The 23,404-nt window shown below is 49.4% G+C and overlaps 8 protein-coding genes across 8 annotated transcripts; 4 read left to right on the plus strand and 4 right to left on the minus strand.

Moving 5' to 3' along the window:
* Window positions 1-383: 383 nt before the first annotated feature.
* N7466_006015 (uncharacterized protein) lies at window positions 384-1,995 on the plus strand (the record flags this gene model as incomplete). Its single annotated transcript, XM_057165412.1, has 6 exons — window positions 384-473; window positions 526-601; window positions 663-672; window positions 731-930; window positions 1,129-1,797; window positions 1,877-1,995. 6 exons carry the CDS (start codon window positions 384-386, stop codon window positions 1,993-1,995), a joined length of 1,164 nt encoding a protein of 387 aa, XP_057021011.1.
* Window positions 1,996-3,002: 1,007 nt separating this feature from the next.
* Window positions 3,003-4,226, plus strand: N7466_006016 (phosphopantothenate--cysteine ligase CAB2; the record flags this gene model as incomplete). The annotated part of the gene is made up of 1 exon (XM_057165413.1): window positions 3,003-4,226. One exon carries the CDS (start codon window positions 3,003-3,005, stop codon window positions 4,224-4,226), a length of 1,224 nt encoding a protein of 407 aa, XP_057021012.1.
* A 1,172-nt stretch (window positions 4,227-5,398) lies between these two features.
* Window positions 5,399-6,910, plus strand: N7466_006017 (glycosyltransferase family 31 protein; the record flags this gene model as incomplete). Its single annotated transcript, XM_057165414.1, has 2 exons — window positions 5,399-6,436; window positions 6,581-6,910. 2 exons carry the CDS (start codon window positions 5,399-5,401, stop codon window positions 6,908-6,910), a joined length of 1,368 nt encoding a protein of 455 aa, XP_057021013.1.
* A 463-nt stretch (window positions 6,911-7,373) lies between these two features.
* On the minus strand, window positions 7,374-9,054 carry N7466_006018 (polysaccharide deacetylase family protein; the record flags this gene model as incomplete). The annotated part of the gene is made up of 3 exons (XM_057165415.1): window positions 7,374-7,693; window positions 7,753-7,838; window positions 7,904-9,054. 3 exons carry the CDS (start codon window positions 9,052-9,054, stop codon window positions 7,374-7,376), a joined length of 1,557 nt encoding a protein of 518 aa, XP_057021014.1.
* A 1,114-nt stretch (window positions 9,055-10,168) lies between these two features.
* On the minus strand, window positions 10,169-11,182 carry N7466_006019 (class I SAM-dependent methyltransferase; the record flags this gene model as incomplete). The annotated part of the gene is made up of 3 exons (XM_057165416.1): window positions 10,169-10,341; window positions 10,410-11,050; window positions 11,109-11,182. 3 exons carry the CDS (start codon window positions 11,180-11,182, stop codon window positions 10,169-10,171), a joined length of 888 nt encoding a protein of 295 aa, XP_057021015.1.
* Window positions 11,183-11,744: 562 nt separating this feature from the next.
* N7466_006020 (potassium channel family protein) lies at window positions 11,745-13,876 on the minus strand (the record flags this gene model as incomplete). Its single annotated transcript, XM_057165417.1, has 3 exons — window positions 11,745-13,461; window positions 13,518-13,627; window positions 13,688-13,876. 3 exons carry the CDS (start codon window positions 13,874-13,876, stop codon window positions 11,745-11,747), a joined length of 2,016 nt encoding a protein of 671 aa, XP_057021016.1.
* Window positions 13,877-14,675: 799 nt separating this feature from the next.
* On the minus strand, window positions 14,676-16,487 carry N7466_006021 (putative pH signal transduction protein PalI; the record flags this gene model as incomplete). The annotated part of the gene is made up of 4 exons (XM_057165418.1): window positions 14,676-14,680; window positions 14,734-14,936; window positions 14,993-16,220; window positions 16,298-16,487. 4 exons carry the CDS (start codon window positions 16,485-16,487, stop codon window positions 14,676-14,678), a joined length of 1,626 nt encoding a protein of 541 aa, XP_057021017.1.
* A 3,692-nt stretch (window positions 16,488-20,179) lies between these two features.
* Window positions 20,180-22,763, plus strand: N7466_006022 (DUF3433 domain-containing protein; the record flags this gene model as incomplete). Its single annotated transcript, XM_057165419.1, has 2 exons — window positions 20,180-20,228; window positions 20,332-22,763. The coding sequence occupies 2 exons, from the start codon at window positions 20,180-20,182 to the stop codon at window positions 22,761-22,763; spliced, it is 2,481 nt and encodes an 826-aa protein (XP_057021018.1).
* Between the last annotated feature and the right edge of the window lie 641 nt (window positions 22,764-23,404).

Consider the following 23,404-nt stretch of genomic DNA (forward strand, 5'->3'; position numbering starts at 1 on the left):
TGTATGGAGGTCGTGTGTCCAACAACACATCCGTGGCAATACTGCAATCATGTGATGGGTGGTTGAATGCTCCAACGCTATTACAAATTCCACAAGAGCTCCACGTTCTTACCACGCAGATCTCCAACCAATAGAATAACTTTCCCGTCATCGTCACTCTCCTCATCAACCACTCACCTATCATTACTACTAGTGGTATCCAAATCACAGCGCCTCTTGGATGTATAACAAAGAGACTTCAAAGCCCTCAACTTGACCGCTGGATATCCACAATCTGCGCCATAAAAGACCTTTGCCCATCGACGTCCGAAACAACGTCATTCGAAGCTTCAAGCTCTCCCCCGGTCTAGCTCAGCTCCACCCGATCTCCATTTGCCCCGAACATGACAACTGGGACGGAACAAAAAGACACTAATTTCACAGTCTTCATTCGTCTACCATTTCCAAGGGGCGAATTTGTTGATCCACCACCGGTAAGACGCTAGCCATCTCAGTTGACCACGATCTTATGTTCTGACCGATTAGGTGGAATGGAATGCTTCTAAAGACCAGGCATTATGGGACATCCTTTCTCGGCCTTCCAAAGGAGATGACATAGATTGTACGTGGCTTCCCATGGCCCCTTTTTTATATCGAGGGCCAGATAGCTAACTCACTTACAGGGAAAGCCTTGTATACCTCACTTGTGCTCCCAACAAAAAAAATGGTTTATGCTGACTTGGTTTTGAAGGGCAGATAAGTTTGATGTCACTTTACAGTTCCTACTTCAGCAAGCAGCATGGCTGTATGACCGACAGCTGTCACAGGTTCGAGCACAGATGCGGAGATTTGACCCGACCGCGCAGTCAAATTCCCCATCACCAGCCCCGGGGTCTGTTTCAGGTAGCGCAGCACTACCCGGAGCACCTTCAAAGGATATTCCTGTTGTTGGTATGTTTGTTCTGTTATAAAAAAAAATCAAGCTGCCTGAATAGCTAGCTAATCGAGAAAAAGGTCCGCGGGGGCCTGCCCGGCCGTTGACTCAGCAGAAAGAAACTTCTCAGCGAGGCAAGTTCACACTGATCTGTATAAAAATTGTTCGCTGGAAATGCAGCAATGCAAATATACACCTCTAACATGCTTTCACAGCAGCGAGTGGACATAGCCGGCACACAAGCTCCACATCGATCGCAACGATCAATCAAACTCGCGGTTCTCGAGACCCCTCACGCACTGATACTCCAACCGCAGAAAGTAACGAGCATCGACGGGAGCCCTACGGCCGACGTCTATCAACTAACCGGCGGGAGCCTCCACCAGCTCCATTCATTCGCTCTCCACCTTTGGAAGAGGAAGATCTATCATCAAGTCTCCCAGAATCCGATTCAGAAGACGAATCAAACCTCCCAGCACATCGCTTCAAGCGATTTGGACAATACTCCATGCACCGTGCTAGCCTACGAGATGATGAAGATGACGAAGATGATGCACCGGCATTCTTGCCACTACACAGGGAACCCGAGCAAGGCTCGCGAGATCGACCAGCTCAAGAGCTGAGTGCCACGCTACGCCTGGATGCAGAGCGTGCAGCCATTACACGGCGCCGCCTAGCAGAGCGATCTGGGGCAAGAATGCAAGTTGCATCAGAGTCATCCACAAGCTCCATAGGCTCCGGTGGTCCGGTGGTCGTACAGGGTGGGCAGGGTTTACAGCGCTCTGGGGAACCATCTCGGCCAAGTCCTCGAAAATCTCAAACTTCGGGCAAAGGGGCTAGCGATGGGACCCCAAGCATGGGAAGCAGTTTCAGCGATCTTGATGGTGAGTTGGCTTTGGAATGGGTCGTTTTGAGTTGTTTTGAGTTGCGTTGAGATGTATCATGATACTGATTATTCCCCAGATGCGAGCGTCACACAGTCCGCTTTGGAAGAGGCTCTGATGAGCAATATGCAACATGGAGGAATGGCAAGCAGGATGAGTACTATTAGTCAAGCTTTGCGTAGTCGTTACTTGCAGTGATATTTCCCGGTGTGGAATTCGTGTAGAATGGATATTTGTATAAGGATTCAACGATGCATTCATTAGGGCGTTTCACTTTCTGTTCCGCCACAGATATGCCCATAGCTCGGTCGTTCTGACATATGTACTAAGTGCTGAGTGGCATTCCAAGGTTGTACCTACTTTTTACTAGGGAATTAACTGTACATTCAATATTAAGCTCGTTGACCTCCAGCAGTTCATTTATTTGCTACTACTAGTATGCCTGTGATGAAGATGTAGTACATAAGGTAATTCTAGTAGCATATGGATCCGCCCTCAAACTTTGGAACCTCGGCACGATTTTCAGCCGCGGAAAGATCTATGCACGTACATATACAATACAGTAACTATCATTCCATGCACATATCTGATCAGTGCGGCAGGAAAGTCCGAATATCGGTCAAAAGGAGCGTTGTCGCCAATATCCCTCATTGAAAGGCGAATAGTATAGAAAGTACTCAGTATTTTCAATCATTCAACCAAAATCGACCCCAAAAAGATGACATAAGCGACCATTGTATCCAATGAGTGTCCAATAGACCAGCTCATGTGGAGATGCCATGCATTCGGCCCAGCGGCTGCATTGACCCATCAGATATGTCAACTGGCCCTTGCTGGGTTCATGCTCAACATTTTTCAGCTTCACCGGGATTTGCTACACTTTATTAAAATCTTTTCCCCTGAAGTTTGGAGACTTAACATCACTGTCATCCTGCTGCTTCGGGAATAATCTTGGACTCGAAAATCAATCGTTTTCAATCGCGTCACGGTGATCTTCCATCCCGCATTCCTTGCCGGTCGCATCCCACCTTCCCCCCACTTGCGATTGGCGCTTTCCTCGGCATCTTTTTTTCTCTAGACTGGAAATTATACGACCGAGAAAACATCCAATTGTCAATGAAAAGCTCCGACCGGCAGTGATCACAATCCATCACACATATATAACTTAGCAGACGCAAAGGGCGTCCGTAAGACCAAGCATAAAGATGGCCCAAGCACTTGGTGACATGGAGCCAGCGGAGGCAGAATCCGTCTATTTCAACGAATACCCCCCGCCGAAAGCCCTCCCCAGACACGAAGCCCTCGCCCGAGCCTTCATCGACCTACACGTCGCAGCCAACAGGCGTGTGGTACTCGTCACCTCCGGCGGAACAACAGTACCCCTGGAGACGCAGACCGTGCGCTTCATCGACAACTTCTCTGCCGGAACCCGCGGCGCCACATCAGCCGAATACTTCCTGCAGGAAGGCTATGCAGTCATCTTCTTACATCGGCAGTACAGCCTGCTGCCATATTCGCGCCACTACAGCCACTCGACGAACTGTTTCCTAGATTTCATGGACGAGGCCGCACCGGCAGCTGATTCGCCGAATGCAGACCACGGCTCCATCCAGGTACGCAGCGAGTACCAGGACGAGATGCGCGACGTGCTGCGCAAGTACCGCTACGCAAAGCAGAACAACCGCCTCCTCTTGCTGCCCTTTACCACTGTCGCAGAATACATGTTTGAGCTGCGCTCGCTGGCGAAATTGATGCGGCCGCTTGGCCCCAATGCGCTGTTCTACCTTGCGGCGGCTGTCAGCGATTTCTTCATTCCGCGCAGCAGGATGGCCGAGCATAAAATTCAGTCTTCGGAAATACCGGCACACTTGGAGAATAATAGTGCGCTCGGCTCGGACCGCGAGGAGGAAATATATACCGGCGAGCCCTTGACCCAGCCGCCGAAGAATTCGAAGAAGCTCGTCGTCAATCTTGATCCCGTCCCGAAGTTCCTGCATCGTCTTGTTGATGGGTGGGCGCCTGATGGGAGCATGGTTGTTTCGTTCAAGCTGGAGACGGATCCGTCGTTGTTGGTGTATAAGGCGCGGACGGCACTGCAGCGCTATTCCCACCACCTGGTTATTGGTAACCTTCTTTCCACGCGGAAATGGGAGGTTGTTTTTATCACGCCGGACCCACCACATGAGCGATGGTTGAGAGTGCCTAAGGCTCGGCGCAGTAAGAGTATTTCTGGTGTGGAGGATCAGGTCGGGCTTGCGGAGATCATGAAGGGTAAGGCCGCTGAACAACAACAACCATCACAGACGGAAGAGAATCCGCCACCAGGTGAAAGAGATCATGATGGCATTGAGATTGAGAGTCTCATTATTCCGGAGTTGGTTAAACTGCATGATAAAATGATTCAAAAGAAGACGCCCGATCAACAATGATTGGTGGGTCTGATCTCGGCATGCATGGTTATGTGTGAATACAAAGAATACAACGAATACAAACTTAATTCTGTTCGGCTTTCATGTTAGGCAGTGTAAACAGTTAGCCCTGGCATTTCTGAATCTGGAAAATGCTCGGCATGCATGTGATAATCTGAGCTCTTGCCACTCAGACAGCTGCAAATGGGTAAATGGCTACAGGCCCTAGATATCACCTCGACTTGTAGGGCCGTGATGGAAAGAACATCGAATGCACATGTGAACTTGAACACAACGGAGATGTTGATACGACAGAAAGAACACATGCCATGACATGTCTTTCTTCCTAAACGCTCATGACAAAGAACTACGTGTAGGTTTAGTGTTGTGTCTTTCCATTTAGAATTGAACCGAGCGGCATTGGAAGTGCCTAATGCCCGAGTATTTGCGACTTTTCTATGAAAGTTCAACATTTGAATGGACAATCCATGTGGACCAGCGAGTGCATGAGCTGAAGCATGCACTTAACACGTGGTGTCCACTTCATATATCTTCTGACGATCGTCCCGATGTCGGATCATGCAGGTACGATTGATATGTGTTTGGAATGAACTTGGGTTAATAACCCGACAAATCAGAGGAGGTATTTGAATCCAGCAGTGAACCTTGGAACATTTGGAGACTTGGAATGAGCCTGCTATAATGTAGGATATGCTCTGTACTAGTGAGCCGTCCATTCCACACCCGCCACAACAGGGGTGATCGACAGCAGGGATCCCCACGGCGATTTAAGGGGGACCAAACAAAAAGAAAACAAGGAAAATTGGGAACACAGGATGACCAATTGAAAACGAAATCCAGGCTGGTTAAAGATGAGAGATTGATTGAAGATAGGACCAAGTGTTTCAAGAGGGATCTTAAAATAGAGCGTCAACTTGACATGTACTCTAGACCAATCCTTTTCCCCGCCAAATTGTGCATAACACAAGAACTAAGGGTACTAGTATAGACGGGACCAGACCCCAAGATCCACCGCTAACGCGTCCCGCTGTGTCAGCCACAGAAAGGAGACGCGGCCTTAGATCGTCATAGCTCGGGTCCTCGAACCCTGGAATTCACTTTTCCAAAAGTTTAGGAGAGGTGTCTTCTCATCTCACGATGATCTCAGACCATTGAACATAATCCCAAACACCATGGTCCCCCGGCGACGAGTAAGCCGCCGGTTCCTCGCCATCGCCGCCATCACCGCCCTCTTCCTCCTCTACCACTTCACCTCCCTACAATCAACCCTCACACCGCAGCCAACCCGCTTCCGCTACTCAGGCTCCCGCACAAACAAATATACCACCAGCAATGCCGACACCGAACAAACAACCGGCGAGCCGGACCCCATCTGCCCCCCTCTCCCCGGCATCGAAGATGTCCTGGTCGTCATGAAAACCGGCGTCACAGAGTCCCGCGACAAAGTCCCCATCCACTTCTCCACCACCCTCCGCTGCATCCCCCACTACGTCATCTACTCGGACTTCGAAGAGGAAATCGAGGGCGTAACCATCCACGATGCGCTCCGCACCATGGACCGCGACGTCACGCAGCAAGTCGAGGACTTCGACCTCTACAACCGGCTGAAGAAGCTCGGGCGCGAAGGCCTGGAACAGGGCGACTTTGCCGACGAGGCCAACTCCGCCATCGGCAAGCCGAACAACCCGGGCTGGAAACTGGATAAATGGAAGTTCTTGCCCATGGCCCAGGAGGCGTATGCGTACAAGTCCGACGCCAAGTGGTTCATTTTCATGGAGGCTGATACGTATATTTCGTGGCCGACGGTGTTGGCTTGGCTTGCGCGCTTCGATCCCACGAAGCCTGTGTACTTGGGCACGGAGACGCAGATTGCGGATACGATCTTTGCGCACGGGGGCTCGGGCTTTATGCTTTCGAATCCGGCGCTCAGGGCTGCGTCGGATGAGTATGAGCGGCGGAGGGCGGATCTGGATGATTATACGAATGGGCACTGGGCGGGTGATTGCGTTTTGGGTCGGGTTCTTGCGGATGTGGGCGTTGATTTGCATTTCTCGTGGCCCATCTTGCAGAATTCGAACTTGGGTGAGTTAGATGAGTTTGCGACGGACTTGTACCGTTTGCCGTGGTGTTATATTGCTGTTGGGTTTCACCATCTTTCTCCGGCGGATATTGAGGGATTGTGGAAATTTGAGCAGAAACGTTGGCATGATGTGAGTCTCTTTTCTTAATCCTCTCTCTCTCTCTCTCTCTCTCTCTCTCTCTCTCTCTCTCTCTCTCTCTCTCTCTCTCTCTCTCTCTCTCTCTGTCTCTCTTGTGTTGCGATTTGAGCTCCATACTGATGATTCTCGCTCCAGAAAAATAAACGTATCCTTCTTCATAGCGATGTGTTCCGCGAATGGCTGTACCCCGAAATGCTTGCCCAGCCTACAAGGTTAGACTGGGACAACTTTTCAGACGAGGAACAGCCATATGCGACGACCTTTGAGCATTGTCGCCAGGTCTGTGAAACTGAGAAGAAGTGCGTGCAGTTCTCCTTCCGGGACGGCACATGCTTCACGGGCAATAGACCCCGTCTGGGTGTTTCGCGACCTGGCAGCAATGCAGCCTCAGGATGGCTGACTAGTCGCGTCCGGGGGATGATGGATGTAAGTGGATCATGTCGGGCTCCTGAATATGGTGATTAATCGAGACGCCATTTATATAACCTTTGCGTTTATATGCGCTTGAGCCTGCTTTACTATTTACATTTACATCTGACGATTTGCTCGGTGTTGCTCTGTTTTATTATGTGTTGTCATGATTTTGTTGGATTTGCGATTGAATTTGGGATTGGATGGGATCGACTACATGCATGGCATCTGGGCTAGGTTTAATCTCTTTTGTCTTGGCTCATTGTGTTTTTATACCTTGACTGTTGCTTTGGTTTTTCTTATTGATCTGTGTTTGCATCATGTTTCTGGCCTGGTGTTTGGATCCGATGTCTCAATGGATGTTCAATGTTTGAAGTGTTGCTGGACCAAAAGAAAATTTTGAATTTAGAGGACAGGGAAGCTAAGGGTACACAGGCCTTTACACTAAGAATATATGCCAGAGCAGATGACTTGCTGCTTGACTTGTTCCAGATTTCCACCCCCTGTATAGTATACCTCACAGAGGTGGGCTATCCGGATCCTCCAAGCACTGATCTATACGCATAATGCTCAAGCCAACAGCCTTGACATGTCGAATGAATGTTGGCAGATACTCCACAGTCGTCGGACTCAAAAAGTGCAGAACAGCCAAGTTTCCACCCCGGGCAACATTGCGATAAAACGCTTCCAATTGTTTCTCTGGTGTCGAGGTATTAGCCCAAAGCCAGTCTTCAACATCGACACTCCAATTAACAATGAGTGGATGAGGGATCCGCTTTGCAAGTTGCTGTCGCATGCGTGCGCCGACGGTACCAAATGGTGGACGAAAGTAACGGGCTAATGCGACTTGTTAGCTAGGCAATCGCCACGAACCGAGGGGCGCCTTGGAGCCTTACATTGAACTCCCAGCTCATCGTGAAAGACCTGTATAGTCCGAACAATCTCTTCATCGATCTGATCTATCGTTGGCAGAGCCTCCATTCTATGACCATCAATCAGCACTCCGCCTTGAAAAGGAAAACGCAAGGACAGAATATATATACATACTTGGGATGAGTATTCGAATGCAGAGCAACCTGATGCCCCTTGTCAATCATCTCCCGATAAAAATTGGTAAAGTTGGTCGAAAGATCCGTCAACCCAGCCCCAACAACAAAGAAAGTCGCCCGCACGCCCTCCTCATCCAGAATCCGCATAACCCTCTGCGCAAACCGAGGCTGACCATCATCAATCCCAAAAGCAAACGAATTCGGCCGCGAGCACCGCAAAACCAGTGTCCCACTGGGCGCCTTCTCGGGTATTTTGAAATAGTTATTCTCCGCCGAAGGCCGCGGAACAGTCGACACGAACTCCACACGGCGCAGAACCAGCGACACATTGGTGTAGAATCCTGTAAACGAAACGGACACGACGCGGGTATGGTTGATGTTGAAATGCGACAAAGGAATGAACAGCTCCGTCTTCTCCGGCGAAGCAGGCCGATGGCCCTCATCGCCGTTCTCGTCACCGTCATTTCCATCATCGCTCCCATCGCCGCCGTCCTCATCGCCGTCTTCAACGCAGCTCCCGTTGGCAGCTCTGTGCATGGGCTTCTTGCGTAGCGGGTTGCGTCTGTGATTCTGCTTCTGAGCAGGCCCGGCCGTCGTCTCACCGTCACCGTTATCATCACCATCCGCACCGCTATTCCACTCATCCCCATCATCGCCGGCTCCCCATCCGGCCTTGGTACGCATTACGTACCGCGACGCCTGCACGCTGTCCGGGACGCCGGGGAACGGGCTCCTCAGCGGCTCGCAGTCAATGTTGTGCTCGTTCAGCGAGACAGTGAACTCCTCTGTGCCTTCAAAGACCACGTGCAGGAACTGGTGCTGCCATGGAATCAAGCTGAAGCACCCGTGGATATTGAACTGGGTGTGGAAGTTCTGATCCGGGTCTGTCGGGTCGAGACGGACAAATCCTGGTTCGTGGTGTACGGGCAAGTCCTCGCCGGCGCCGTGCCAGTATCCGAGGTCATTGTGGATTTTGTTCTGGAATGTATCGATTACCAGGGATGGCATGGGGATCTTGTTTTTCGGGGTGTGGAAATTGTAGCCATCTGTTTCGATCCAGTTCGGGGTTTCGATGTATGCTTGGAAGCGGCTTGTTGCTGGTTGGAGGAGGGCGCTGAGGGCGAGGGCGTATGAGAGTTGGAGTAGCATGATGTGGGCTTGGCTATCTAGTGCTTGAGTATAATGGAGTGAGCATTTTGGTTGGGAATGTTTGTGTGAGGGTGGAGGTTCTTGCATTTTTGGATTACGCCATCTACTATTCACATTTGGAGAAGGCGCGATGCTGTCCTGATTTACGTAGCGGTAGTATACTGCTTGTTATGGGGACACTTTTTACGGGATGCCCTAGGAAGGTTTTTGGCGTTTGAGAATTACCAGGCAGAAGAAGGGAAGACTGTTTGAGATAGACTGTATTAACCAAAAATTCCAATGACTCAGTTACTAGGATTACCCACTGAGAATCATCACTCACAGGCATAAGGTAGGCGTTCCCAGTCTTCGCAATACTGGTGCGCCCCTTAGTATCCGCTCAGTCGCGCTCGTGTTCTAGTAGATGCTGAGGCAGCCATATCAGCGGCCTTTCATTTGGCATGACCCATGCTGCACATAACGAAATAACCGGTGGGCCTGTCAGGATATCACGCATTCAGTCGAAGTCATTATGAAAGAACACACGCTGTACGGAACCATCAGGTTGCTAGCCAGTCCGGTCCATACGTTCGGTAGAATAGATTGCCAACTATATGTTGTGGATTGGAATTGATAAGCATGTATCTTGATTCTTGACATTTCTTTAATTAGGGAATATCCGTCCACGCCCAGTATCACGGTGTTCACAGTAGAATCCCTTTCTTAGACAGATAACTTTATCATGCTTTTCTAAATTCAGAGTGTTTATGGATTCACAATCAATGAAAGAAAACTTTTCCGTCAGTCCGTGCACTTTGGGGTAGTATATATATTAATATAATGATATTCATCAACGTCAACATTGAAAATGATCGATGTACTTAAAAAACTTGAAACGACCAATAAATATATATACTCAAGCAATGTTCATCTCAGTTCAAATGTTGGCTCAAATCTTCCAGACCTGTCAAGAGCACATGAGCACATGCAATCTTGGAAGGCCACCCTCGAACACTTTAAAAGCATCCAGATGTCCAGATGTCTGCCTTTACACAGAAAACAGCTGAAACCTCATTCTACCCACCAGCCCCAATGAATTCACCCAGGTAGTAAACATATAATAAGCCACCAGTCACTAAGCTTTCTTCTTGATAAGAACGCCCTGAATCCTCGGCAACAAGCTAAACGGTTCCTCAGGTTCCTCAATCTCACCCGGATTCTCCCACTCGCCACAACTCAGAATATCCCCCAACACATTCCGCGTCAACTCACAACCCACAAACGTGCTCCAAGCCGGATTCCAACAAGCTGATCCTCTCCAGTCCACATTAACAACCCCATACTACGAGCGGGGGAAAAAAAGACCATAAACGTACCTTGAGCAACATTTGTCACCCGATCCCGACTCCACCCATGCTCCCAGAAAATAAACTTGCCCCCAGGCTTAAGCAACTTCCACACCTCCTTCATGACTATCTTCGGATCCCGCACCGCACAAAGAACCTGGATGCACAACACAGCATCCAGACTCCCCTCCGCGATCCCCTCCTTTCTAAGAACATCGCTATCCTCAATCCCACAAGACAAAAGCGTATACTTATCTCCCAGACCATGCTTACCCAATTTTGCATCTAAGGTATCTCTGAAATGCACATTGGGCTCGATACCATAGATATGCTGCACGAGCGAGCTATCGAAGCGGTGAATCTGGTTCCCGGGGCCGGGGCCTAGTTCGAGAATCATGCCGTTGGCTGCCTTCACGAGCGAGGGGACAATGGTTGTGTCTTCGTATGCGATGAAGTTTTCAGCTGGGATGGTGGTCAGTTTAGTGCTATATGTATAGTACAACTCATGACATTGAAGGAAAGGAGTGGCTTGCAACTGACACGATATACTGAGTAGCTTTGCTGAAGCGGCATCTCGGATTTGTGCTGGGTGGATAAGTGCTGCGAGGCCGTTTTGCCGAATGGCTTGTTTCAGAGCTTGCCAGTGTACTGTTGTTGATGGAAGGCGGTTTCTCATTTAGCATGTTTGTGGGAATTGGGAATTGGGAATTGGTGCGGGGTGAGGATGACTGACAGCAGATGGAGAACCAGATTATACCGCATGGACGCAGAATAGATTCAAGGCGAGTGGGTTTGGGAGGCATGGTTCGCTTGACTAGTGGGGGATGGCCTACTGTTGGAAATGGGAAATGGTGCTGGGGAAGTATACGAGAAAAAAAGGAACACTGTGTAAAGGAAGTGTGGGAATTTTTATAGAAATGGAGAAAGTTTATGTGGGAAAACAGATATCTCTGCTTTGGATTTGTATCTATGAGGAATGTCAGGTGATTTGCACGCTTGGCCAAAAGAGTATATCATAAGCGTAGGCTGCGTAGATATCAGGAATCAGGATGAGGTACTGGTTAGTCGATTGGTATATGAGCTAGTAATTTATAGTAATACGTACGTCAAAATACTGCGCGTTGCCTATACGAGGCTCACCTTGTCACCCCGTATTTACGAACACGAAACGCAACTCCCCAATAACGCGAATTACTTGTAGTTATAGTACTAGGTTGGATTGCGTCTTAATACCAAAAAAAGAAAAAACGTATTTACACTCGTATCATTAATCATACTACCAGCTTTAAAATATGCGTACATACAGCGTCCGGATATAAACCATAAAAAGCCCAGAAGGAACATTGAAAACCTGTGAACACCAGCCTAGCCGCCCTTACTCGCATCAACATCAGAACCCGACTTTCTCCTCCTCAAACTTTTCTCATCAGTATCAGAGTGAAACCCCCGACTCGCTCCTCTGAGCTCTCTCTCAAGCGCCTCAGTCAACTCATGAAGTAACCACTGCACCTCACTTTTCTCTCCAATCAACGGATTCCTCTTATCAATCCAGCTCCACTGCTGAAGCTCGCGCGTTCGTGCATCGAGCCCCGAGTCCAAACATTCATCAGCCAAAGGCTTATGTTTACCCGTTATAAGATCTAGATAGTACTCCCACTCGAGGTAGTCGAACTCCTTGGCTATATTGTCCTTGGTGTATTCCATCATCTTGCGGATCTCGCGGAAAAGGAGATAGTGGTAGTGATGTATCTTTTCGCCGGCGACGTCACCGCACGCGTGTGCTGATTGTTCTCGTTTGTGTTCCTCTGTTTCGAGAGTGCGGTGGGCTTGCCAATTTGCTTGTTCGGGGTCGTTGGTGGCGTTTTTATCGTTCAGGATGTCCGCGGTATTCTTTTCGCCGAGTGTTTCTTCGACCCATTTGTCGGACCAGGACATGCGGAAGATGTCCTTTATGCGTTCCATGAATGGTTCGTCGCCGGGTAGAATGGTGATTTCACCGATGTAAAGGGTTAGGTCGCGAATGAAGCGGATGAGGGTGTCACCGATGCTGGAGATGAGGATTGTGATTGTGGGGACGGCGAGCAGGGACCAGAAAACGAAAAATGCTTTCCCGAGGCTGCTTCTCGGGTATATGTCTCCATATCCGATGGTCAGGAGGGTCGTGTAGGCAAAATAGAGCGATTCAAAGTATGTCCATCCTTGGGCTTGTTCCGAACGCCAGAACACCACTGCGCCGATAAGCCACATGGCCATCCAGACTAACAAGGATACAATAAGTGAAATCCACTTATGCTGCACAGTAGCCAATTGACGGATTCTTCTCATGGTGATAAATTCTCGTTTCTGTCGCTCGCGATGCGACATGCCGTCCTCGTCTTGGCCTTCGGTTGGCAGATCTGGCACAAGAGAGCGCAGACGATTGTGACTCGAAGTCGCCTCCTTCACAAGAAACTTCCGAGTTCGTGCAGCCAGGGCATCAGCCATTTTTTGACGCCCCCGTTCCAGCATCAGCGTTCGAATTGACGAGATAATAAGACCGAGAATCACAATGCCACCAATGGCGTATGGGAAAAGCAGACCCCGGCCAAGATGAGTTGCAGGGGTAATATTACCGACACCAATGGTGAGCAGGGTGTAATCTGCAAAGTAAACCGCATCCAAGAACCGCCAGCCCTCAACCTTTGCGTAGACTGCAGCGCCAGCCAGAAGGTATATGCAGAATATAATCGTTTGCAGCATCAAGGTTCGCTGGCTGTTGCTCAATTTGTATTCGCAGCTGTAGTGGCCCTTTCGAGCTCCGTATGCGGTGACCAGTGATAAACACGCGATGATAAAGTACATGCCAGCCGCGAAGGCTCCATAATAGTACGCCTGAGTGTAAACAGCGGTCGAGTAAGTAGATTTGTCCATCATCACCCCAAACGGAATCAGAATGGCAATCAGGAGTGCCGAAGAAATGAACCACCCCGACACGATGATAGGCTGGGCAAGTGAAAATCGAACACGGCGCGCCATATTTAGCGACAGGAAGAGATTCGCGACTAAAGCAGACACAAGGGAGAGAGCGTTCACGGAGGTAACCCTGGAGAAACAGGCGTTAGCTGCATATTCGTATACCGAGGGTGTGACCAAGCGTACCATTTTGGATCAGCAACGTTCAGATACCCATTGTTATCATCTGGTACCATTCGCCAGGTTTGTGCCAAACAACATACGTTGAATGCGCTCGCCATAGGCCCAAAGGTTCCCTGTACTGACATTAGATTCTTGCAATGGCGATTGGACCAGGTAACTTGATTAGCACTTACAGCTGCCAACGGGTAGACAGTGCATGCGAGCCACCATCGAGCTTGAAGCGGGCATTCTTTGTCTAGTTGGTATGTCTTTGGGGTGGTGTTAGATGCGGTGCTGTTGTTTCCCGGGTGGGTCTGGGAGGAGCTCTGATCTAGAGCATCTGCCTCCTCGGCGATGGCACCGTCAAGTCCCGGGTCATTCATGTTGTTTAGACCCACTTGAATGCCTGTCCATATAGATTGAAAGGACGTAAGGGTGTGCAGAACAGAGAAAATGCGACTCTCAGTGGTGAGTGCATGATTAAATTGACAGGGGCCGTTAAGCAGTGGAGACGCCGTGTGCCTGCAATTAGATTAGTGGCGCACACCAGAATCAAGCTTTATGGAAGGCGTGGCCGTCATGATCGGCATAAAGAATGCGCGATCTTGGCCCATTGGGGGTGGAGCATAACGTCATATCACGTGGAGCATCTACAGATCCATGGATGTCGAAATCTGAAACAAATAGGAACAAGTTGATTATCTCCTTGACATTGAAATTAAAAAATGTACAACAGTCCACATCGATTGTTGATTTGGAATAAAAGGCCATGAAAATCGATGTTTGTACATACGACCAAACCCGCTGTACATATAGGGTTGAGTGGAATCCGCGATAAGGAACATCAGAGCAGAGCCAGCTTCTGCTCTCACAACCAAGGACAATGCGACAGAGGTGCAAATCTAGCAAGTAGCACCATGGTGGTAGAGAACATATGAGCGTAAGAAATGAAACGCCAAGAAAAAAAAATAATACGTAGAAAACTCCAGGGAAAGGGGATATAAAACACCCCCCCGAAAGACTCCGTTCTTCGTAAATGACCCGCATTGCCATGAAGTCGAGTTGATGAAGAACAAATTTTTACAAATCATCCAAAGTGGCCGGGGGGAATGAGAAATGGGTATCGCGTAAAAAGTAACGTCGGGGCATGCGGAATGGGGGAGAACCACTCATTACGGTTCATCAAACTGGCAGAAAGAGTTAGCTTCATCCTCTTGCGAATGAACTGTTAGGAGCTTACAGTGGGCTGTTCCAGGGGTGAGAGCCGAGGGAATTTTCTGGTTATGCGGAGGTGACGGTCGACGATCGAAGCGAGGGTCTACGTCCTCGTAATAAGCAGTTCCCTGGGTAGTTGTGGTGGGAACCGGTGATGGCGGCGGGCGAGGCGATAGAGTACGACGGCCATTGTTTGTGGTCCATCCAGCACGAGCCGGTTGGTAGGAACTATGCCATAGGGTCAATAAATGTGTGGGTGGAGATTAATGAGGGATATATCTTACTCGGGGCGACTGTATTGGCTTGTTGGGCTCTCAAGGGGCATGTTTTGGCCATCCACAGATAATGCATGTGCATTGGAATCGGTGCTCATGGCCATTGCGTCATGGGATTCAGCATGATACCGCGGCTGAGGGGTCATCTCAATTGCTTGGCCGACGGCTTCGGGTGACACCGCCATTCCGATCGGGCCAGGGGAGGGTTCGCGCCTTGGAGCAACGGCTGCCATGTCGTGAGCCTCATAGTGGTTTTCGGGGGATAGGGATCGACCATGGGCATCATAGCCACGGTTGGGGCCATTCGCATATCCGTAAGCTCCACGGGGCGCTCCACGGGAAGGCATACCACCTCGACCTCGAGGCATTGGACCCATATAGCCACCACGGCTCCGAGGGGGTCCGTTGTAAGGTCCACCTCGGTATGCGCCTCGGGGAGGGTATCCACCTCGACCACGCGGGGCATAGCCGGGCTGCGCAAATCCAGGCGGACTGCCCTGTCGGCCAATGCTATTATCAGAGTACTGAGAGCGCAGGTGGGGGTCGGAAGGGTTACGCATCACCTGGCCAGCATTGGGCCCAGCGCCATAGGGACCAGCAGGAGGTAAGCCCTCATCTTGTGAGCGGTATGGGGTTGCATGGCGGCTTGGAGGTGAAATACCGTCATTCACAACAGCACGGGAGTTGAGTGGTGTGCGATCATCGTCGCTTTCGCGAGTATTAGTGCGGAAAGCGGCGAATGCTGGCTCCTCCGGGGCTGCTCCGGTCACAAAGGCTTCCTTTGTTTCTGGGATTGGAGGAGGATCGTTCGCTAAGGCGGCTGCCAATTCATTCTGTCGATTATAGTAGTTCTCTCCACTCATTTCCGCATTCTCTGCGATCTGATTCCTCCTTGCTTTGCGGCTGACGAGAGTTCGGCGCATAGCGCAGGTCACGACCGCGCAGGAGACGAGGATGATGGTCGCCACGAGCACAATCCAACCAGCCCATTTCAAATGTGGCACGAAGAGTAGAATATCAACGAGGAAGGCGAGAAGAGTGACGAGCAATGTAGGCAGGAGGAGAATGAGGAGGGCCAGCAGGAAGCGCGGAGAATGCGAGGGACCGTGAAAGTGGGCAGCGGCGGCTAGGCACAGACAAACGAGGTTCAAGAAGGCGGCGATAGGGTGTACGATCAAGATGGCTGATAGCGATTTGCGGGTGCTCGAGGGAAGATCAAATTCACTACCTTTGTTTGCTGTCGAGGCTTAGCGACGATCCAACAGGCAGCGACCGGACTAAAAAAGAAGAGAAATCAAAAGATCCAGGACTCACTGCTTGTGTATCCCACATGGATGCCGGTGCAGGCATCTCCGTCGCAATAACCAAAAACACCATAATCGACGTTTTTATAGGTGGCGAGAGGAATGCCTTTGATAATGGGGGTCGAGATGCAGGTGATGAGCATTAAAGCAAAGGCGATGAAGAGCAAGACGGTGAGGGGTGTCGCGGGTTTGAGCAACATGATGGGGAAAGGCGACCGATCGCGCCTTTCTCTAGCTGAGTCGAAAACGAGGGAATTAAAGGGCAGATATCCAGATCTGAATTAAGTAAATCAACGCAGGTTTGACAGGTACATTGCAGGATCTCCTGAGATTGAAGGTGAGGGGGGTTAAGATGGGGTAAAGGTAAAAGAGGTTCGAGGTCAAAGGACGGAAAAAAAGAGCGAATGGAAAATGAGGGGAAGTGGTGAAAAAGGCTGAGAAAGGCTGAAAAGGGAATAGAAAAGGAATGAAAGAAAGTTCAATTTGCAGATAAGCACAACCTTGGAAGCTTTTCCACTGCGGTTTGAGGAGGCGAAGTACGCGACAGAGAAAGAGAAAGAGCGCTTGTTCGCTGTTCGCTGTTCGCTGTTCCCGTTGTTTGGTCACAAGACAAACACATTTATCTCTCCTACTACTTCTTCCCACTACTACTGCTCTACTCAGTTTATTCCCTACTCTTTCCAATCTCCTTTTCAATCTGATTCCCTTCTCTGTTTGATTCCAAGACCGGTTGAGGCTGACTGCAGAGCACAGATCTCCTTCGTCTACCCGCATCGGGGGTGATTCGGGGATTTCCCAGGACCGGATGCGCCAAGCATTGTGGAATAGCCAATTCCCCTCCCTAATGGCGCACACGGTTTGCTTAAACAAAAGGAGCCACTCGACCGGAGATTGTAGAGTGGCTATTACGACTTGCCCCACAATCACAATCACAATCACAATCACAAGAATCAGAATGGTTATTTGTCGATACTACGTAGAGAAAACGGTCTCTTCAAAATCTCCTCAGGTGGGCAAACGGGAAAACACAACTCCAGAGAACTTTTATTTTTTGGCGCGTGGGGTATGCAATGCTTGTTCCACGGGTACTTCGTATTCGCCAAATGGCCAAAGTTCGAAGGTTAATCTCTCCTCCTTTTGTTCATTGAAATTGGCAAGTACCCGAGCCTAGATCCGGCGATAAACATGAAACGAGATCTGCACCCGATTCCAACGCGTGACGTCTAAAGATCTGATAGCTTCGGTGCGACAAGTGACATGCTAATTTTCCGGCTTTGAGCATTCCCGCCATTGCACTCTTGTATGACTTCCAATGTTCTCAAATGGAGCGTCGTAGACTTCTCCATCTTGGCCGTTGTGACCCACGGACCACTGACAAATGAGACATGCCGCAGTCCGACGGGGTGCGCTAGCCGTTCTTTGCGTAGCAAGCTTCCTAGCTCCGGACCCAGATAAGATTTCGCGGCACAAGAATGAATCCGAATGATGGGACGTACATAAGCGAGCCATCAGTGACCAGTCGGTTATTTGAGCTTGGGCTATCGTGCTCTCCGCCTATCACGCGATTCTGGAAGTCTGCATTCGGGTGGGGCTATTTTAAGCTTATGATAATCGTCCAATTTGAGAAAGTGGTGACATTCCTTGGACATCACTTGATCAATCCCGTGATGCTAACTAATAGTAACTACTAGTAGTCAGCTATTTCCTGGATTGTCCCTCAACAAGACCAAGAAACTAACACAAACATTCCCGGGTCTGGATATGGGTTACACAGACAATTTCCAAGGCTTATAGTTGCAATATTCGGAAGATCAAAGGCGCCATGAAAGGCAGATGAAGATGCGCGGTGCGATCTTACTTGCTTCGTAATGCCAGATCTATTCTATACAGCAATTTTTATACTTGTAGCTTTTGATCGATTTCCAGAATCTGCCATGATTTCAAGGTCTTGAGAACGTTTCAAGCTCCCTATTCTGTACCTGACTGAGCACCTTAACCCAACCAAGCAGGCAACAGTTAAACAAAACAAACAACACCGTTTACTCGCTTGTGATACGACACTGCGTAACCCCAATATTCAGACATTCCAAATTCTTCCGATACTTAAACTCACAACACTTAAAGAGCGAGATGCCCTGGATTTTGCACCTGTCTACTAATACTATAAGCAGAACGTGACCTCTTGGAGCCTCAACAAGGAACGAGGGTAATTGATTGGCAATTGAACCCCTTGCATAGATCTGATCGAAATCTCAGAACCTCGGCAATCGAATCCTTGCATTTACTATGGGCTGCCTCTGGAAATTATGGCCATGGACAAAACGCCAACAGCCCCAAGATCAGGAGGATTCCACTCTTCTATCTAGGAGAGCAACAATCATGCAGTCATGGGAAATGGCTCTCCAAAATGACTTGCCTGGCAATCGGTCGGAGTCAAACTCACGAGAACGTTATGTTCGGTTCGGGATTGGCGGAGCTGGAAATACGCACAAGTCTTGATTCCTTCTTCTTGCTTTCTTATTAATCATGCCACTGACCTGGATAGGTAGGATTTTGTCACAAAATGGACGAACTATCCATCCGATTGCACGATGATATTGGCATTGCATTTTAGATGGAGGCTCTGGGTATATGAAGACTGTAGCCTTGGAAAGATTGTTCGGAAGTTTGAAATATTTTAAAGTTCAAAAAACATTGAAGGCTTAACTTCAAAATGTTTCTGTTATCTCTTCCAATTCTCAAAAAACCCCCAATAACCTCTACTACTTTGTATTGTAATCATTAACTCAATCAAGACGAAGTATAGTAACCAACCCATAGTTTACTAAACGTCATGTTCTGACACTTGACTCAAATGCTCATGAAAACTGAAGCGGCCAACTCCAGAGCTTACTATCAATTGATGTCATTTTACTGAGGATTCTAAGGGATCTACTCTTGGGCAGCTAACACAAAATTTAGCCAGTCGCAACAATGCAATGTGTTCAAGACACCAACTGGGAGCTGAATCAAAATACAAAACAAAATCCTCGTTGTTCGCCCCAAGTTTTCACCCAACCGGAAACCCTTGCCCATTCATATAATGTGGCAGCCTCGTGTTTTCATATCCCAAGCGGGTAGTTGGTGCAGCGGCCCAGCCACGCTGTGTGCCAGCAAGGGACAAGAAACAACGGTACCCTTTATTCCCACGCAAATGACTAGAACTCCAATGACTCAGTCAATTAATTTCTGAGACCCTGACTGTTGGCCACAATCTAGGGTGATGATTATTTGGGTTGGGTATTCAATACCTAAGTATGGTGGCTTCCTTGATTACTATGCAAAGTGGTGTATGAAGATTGATTGGCACATAGTACTGTTCCGACCGTGGAAGAACTGACTCCAGAGAAGTCACAGGATAAAAGCTTTATATGAATCGACTGAATAATTAGAAATAAAAATACTAGTATCGATAGAGGACAAAATTCACCAGTTCTAATGTTGGTGGGGAGTATCTAGAAATCTAAGCTTCTAAGTTCCTAAATTTTAACCACGGTTTAGAACTGGGTAGCGGGAAATCGGGCCGCGAGTCTATACACGACGTCAGGCAGATCACCTTGCCTCGATTTCCATTTCTTAATTTATTAACCTATTAAACAATTCCGATTTATCGAATGAAATGTCTAGCTTCATAACCTCTCCATGTCTCAATCCTCCCTATTGGTGTGTTGGGGTCAGATTGCGTGGTGGCTGGGGGAGGCTGGGAGCTGTCCACCGCAAGACTGACAGCCAAACAAAAACCCACTTGATGGCCACCTTCAGAGATTTTTTCAGAGCATCATTGACTAGAGATCCATTGGTATGCTTCTCGATTAAAAATCCTCTGTGAGTGCAATCATCTGCGGTGACCGACATGTCGAATACCCCCGGTCCACGAAACTTCAGCCTACGAAACGTCAACTGTACGAGCAAACCCATTTGAGTCCTATTTTAAATATGAGGACTTGCGACTGCCTCGAGTGTTTTTAAAATAAAAAAGGTTACGGCCGCTAACATTGTTACCAGCAAGCAAACCCCAAGTCTACCGAACAGATTCTGCACAGTCTGTCGCTGCATCAGACGATTACTACTCTTTCTCAGACAGAGTCTCGACTTCAAGTCCAGACAGTCAATTAACCGCCATGCGTTTTGCTACTCCAGCCTCGCGTCCTTCGTCCCAGGCGTCATCGCCGACGGCGGGACAAACAACACGACACGCAGACATGGCGGAATTAGATTACGAAGATCAGCATGCTGAAGGGGATCTGGGCTCGCCACGTCCGCCAACAGCGAGCACGGTTCGGTTTGGAGAAGATAGAATCGCCCGCATCAGCCCAAAGTCCGACGAGACAGTGCGGCGGATACCCAGGAGTGACGAATATGCCGGCCCGGCACCAACACCCGGGTTGGACGACACGCCCTATGTCCAATTCGCACTCAACCAGCTTACTCGCGACGAGGAGGTGAGCGGTTTGGGCCGACAGGACTCGCTCTCTACTACCGACAGAGATGAGTACCCGGCTGATCGTCTGGTATGGGACGAAGGACTTGGCTATTTCACCCGCACACGAACCCCAATCCGATACACCGAAACCCCTCAACGACCGAAGTATAAGTCGCCTTCACCGCAAGCTCTACCGCAAAGACCCGACTCCATTGACCCGGAGTCGTTCGTGGCTGTTGACCCTCCAGAAAAAAGTCTTATGCACCCTGCCCTTGACTATCTCCCACTGGTCCTCCGATCATGGGCTTTGCTTTTGGCTATCTTGTCCTGTTGTCTCATGATTGCTGCGATAGTATTTTGCAACATTTGGTCTCATCGACATGAGGGAATCTGGGACTATGATGGCAAAGGTGGTGGCCATTACTTTATCATGCAATTTCTTCCACAGATTTTGGCTGCGCCTATAATTATTTGGACCTTTGTCATCCAGGCTGCGGTGTATCGTGTTGCGCCTTTTGCTATTATGGCTGCGGAGCGTACGAAGGGAAATGTTCTGCAGGGACTCCCCATTCTTCCTCGCAACTTTATCTTCCCCGACTTTTCACACTTCCGGTACGGCGAGCCTCTTTTTGGGTTTGCCTTGTTTACCATTTGGCTGTCGAACTTCTTCTCCATTCCTCTTATCAGCTGCCTTTTCCAAGCCAAGTACTACATTATCGATGGTGATGGTGTATGGAAGTGGACTTCTGTCCAAAGTGTGGCCTGGACCCTTGTTGGATCCTATGGACTTCTGACTATCGGTCTTCTTCTCATCCTGCTCAGATTTGTTCGTGGCTGGACCGGATTGATGTGGGATCCAGTCTGCCTGGCGGACCTGATCTCAATCATTCAAAGATCCAACATCCTCCACGACTACGAGCACTCCGAGACTGTCCCAAGTGTTCGGGAAACCCTCGACTCTCGAGTTCTCCGCCTGGGATACTGGAAGTTGTCCATGAAGCCCGATCTCTTCTACGGCATCGGTGAGATCGACGCACCGATCCGCACTCGCTCGCTTCACCAAACAGAAAAAAGCCGGGACAAGCAGCCCCACGGAATGGCCAAGGTTCGCTTCGACCTCGAAAACCACGGCGCTTCTTGCGACGACCACCTCCACTCCCCCGCCACCCGATACCGCTGGACACCATGGTTCCTGCGCCGCGCCCCCGTCATCAGCTGGATCATCATCGTCTTCGGCCTATTCATCGCATTCGTCGCCGTCAGCTTCGTCAACAACGCCATCAAAGGCGGCTTCGCTCCCAAGCTCCCAACTCTCCCCTCAACAAGCGCGTTCTCCTCCTCCAACTTCCTATACAGCTTCATCCCAGGTCTGATCGGCAACTTCCTTTTCCTCGCCCTGCAGCCGATAGACCTCTACTTCCGCGCTCTCCAGCCCTTCGTCGAACTCTCCGCTCCAAACGGCGCATCGGCAGACAAAAGCATCCTCCTAGCCTACCCCTCCGCCCTCCCCATCCAAGCCACAATGCAAGCCATTATAAACGGCCACTGGAAAGTCGCCCTGCTATCCTTCATCAGCCTGATCTCCATCGCCATCCCCATCATTGCGGGCGGCATCTTCATCGCGCTCTGGTACCCCTCCGACAACGCCATCCGCATCTCAGCCGTGATGCCCGCGTACTACGCCCTCATAGCATTCTGCGCTCTATACGCCGTGTCCTTCTTGGCAATTTGGCCAGGTCGTCGTCGCTACCTCCCGCACGATATCGCCACCCTCTCCGATCTCATGAGCTTCCTGTACCAGTCCCCTCTCCTGGCGGATAAATTGCTTCGCGAGCCGAGGAGCAAGACTGATCTTGTTACGCGGCTGATTGTTGCCCCGCCTTCGGAGCGCCTGCGACCCATGTATGGATTTGGAATCTATGTTGGTCGCGACGGGAAGGAGCATCTTGGTATTGATCGCTTTGCGAGACCTGGTCGGGCAGATATGTTGATCACGACAGGGTCGATGGCATGATCTTGTTTTTTTGTTTCTGATTCTTGAAACGTCTATTTATGTTGTTATGATTTGCATATACTTTCAGCGAATGATCTAAAAGATCATCTTATGTTGCATTTGATCTTTCTGTGAATGTTTCCTTTGTTTCCTATCCCGGAGTTCACGTCTGCGTTTGAGCGTCTTGGTTTTTGTTCTTTTGACTGTTGCTTTTGCGCAGCATTCTTGGCGCCATTGCTTTCATATCAGTGTTTCAATTTTGTTTTGTCTATTTGTTTTCATCTTTCGGGTTGGTGATGCTGCAGTGCATGGAACATAGAATAATGACCTAGAGCAGAATTTGAATTCAGTATTCCTGTCAACTTCAGTTTTTAGCCTCATACGTATGGCCTACAAGGTCCGAAGGAGTTCCACACAAAGTCCAGACAAGATAAGGTCCACAAGGTCCTCCGGACGTCCTGAATCCGGACGACTAGAAAACTGCGCATATCCTTATAAGCTTAGGGTCTATAGACAGTCTACGAGCTGAGGACATCCTGGACGTTTGAGATAGTGCTGGACGCTTGGAACCAATGTCCTGCGTTTAGAACGAACGTCCTGCGCTTAGAACGAGCATCCTTCGTTTAGAGCGAGCGTCCTTCGTTTAGAATGAACGTTCTTCG

This window comes from Penicillium verhagenii, assembly GCF_028828195.1.
Source record: "Penicillium verhagenii strain IBT 33310 chromosome Unknown utg000006l_segment0_segment0, whole genome shotgun sequence".
In the NCBI taxonomy this organism is placed as follows: Eukaryota; Fungi; Ascomycota; class Eurotiomycetes; order Eurotiales; family Aspergillaceae; genus Penicillium; species Penicillium verhagenii.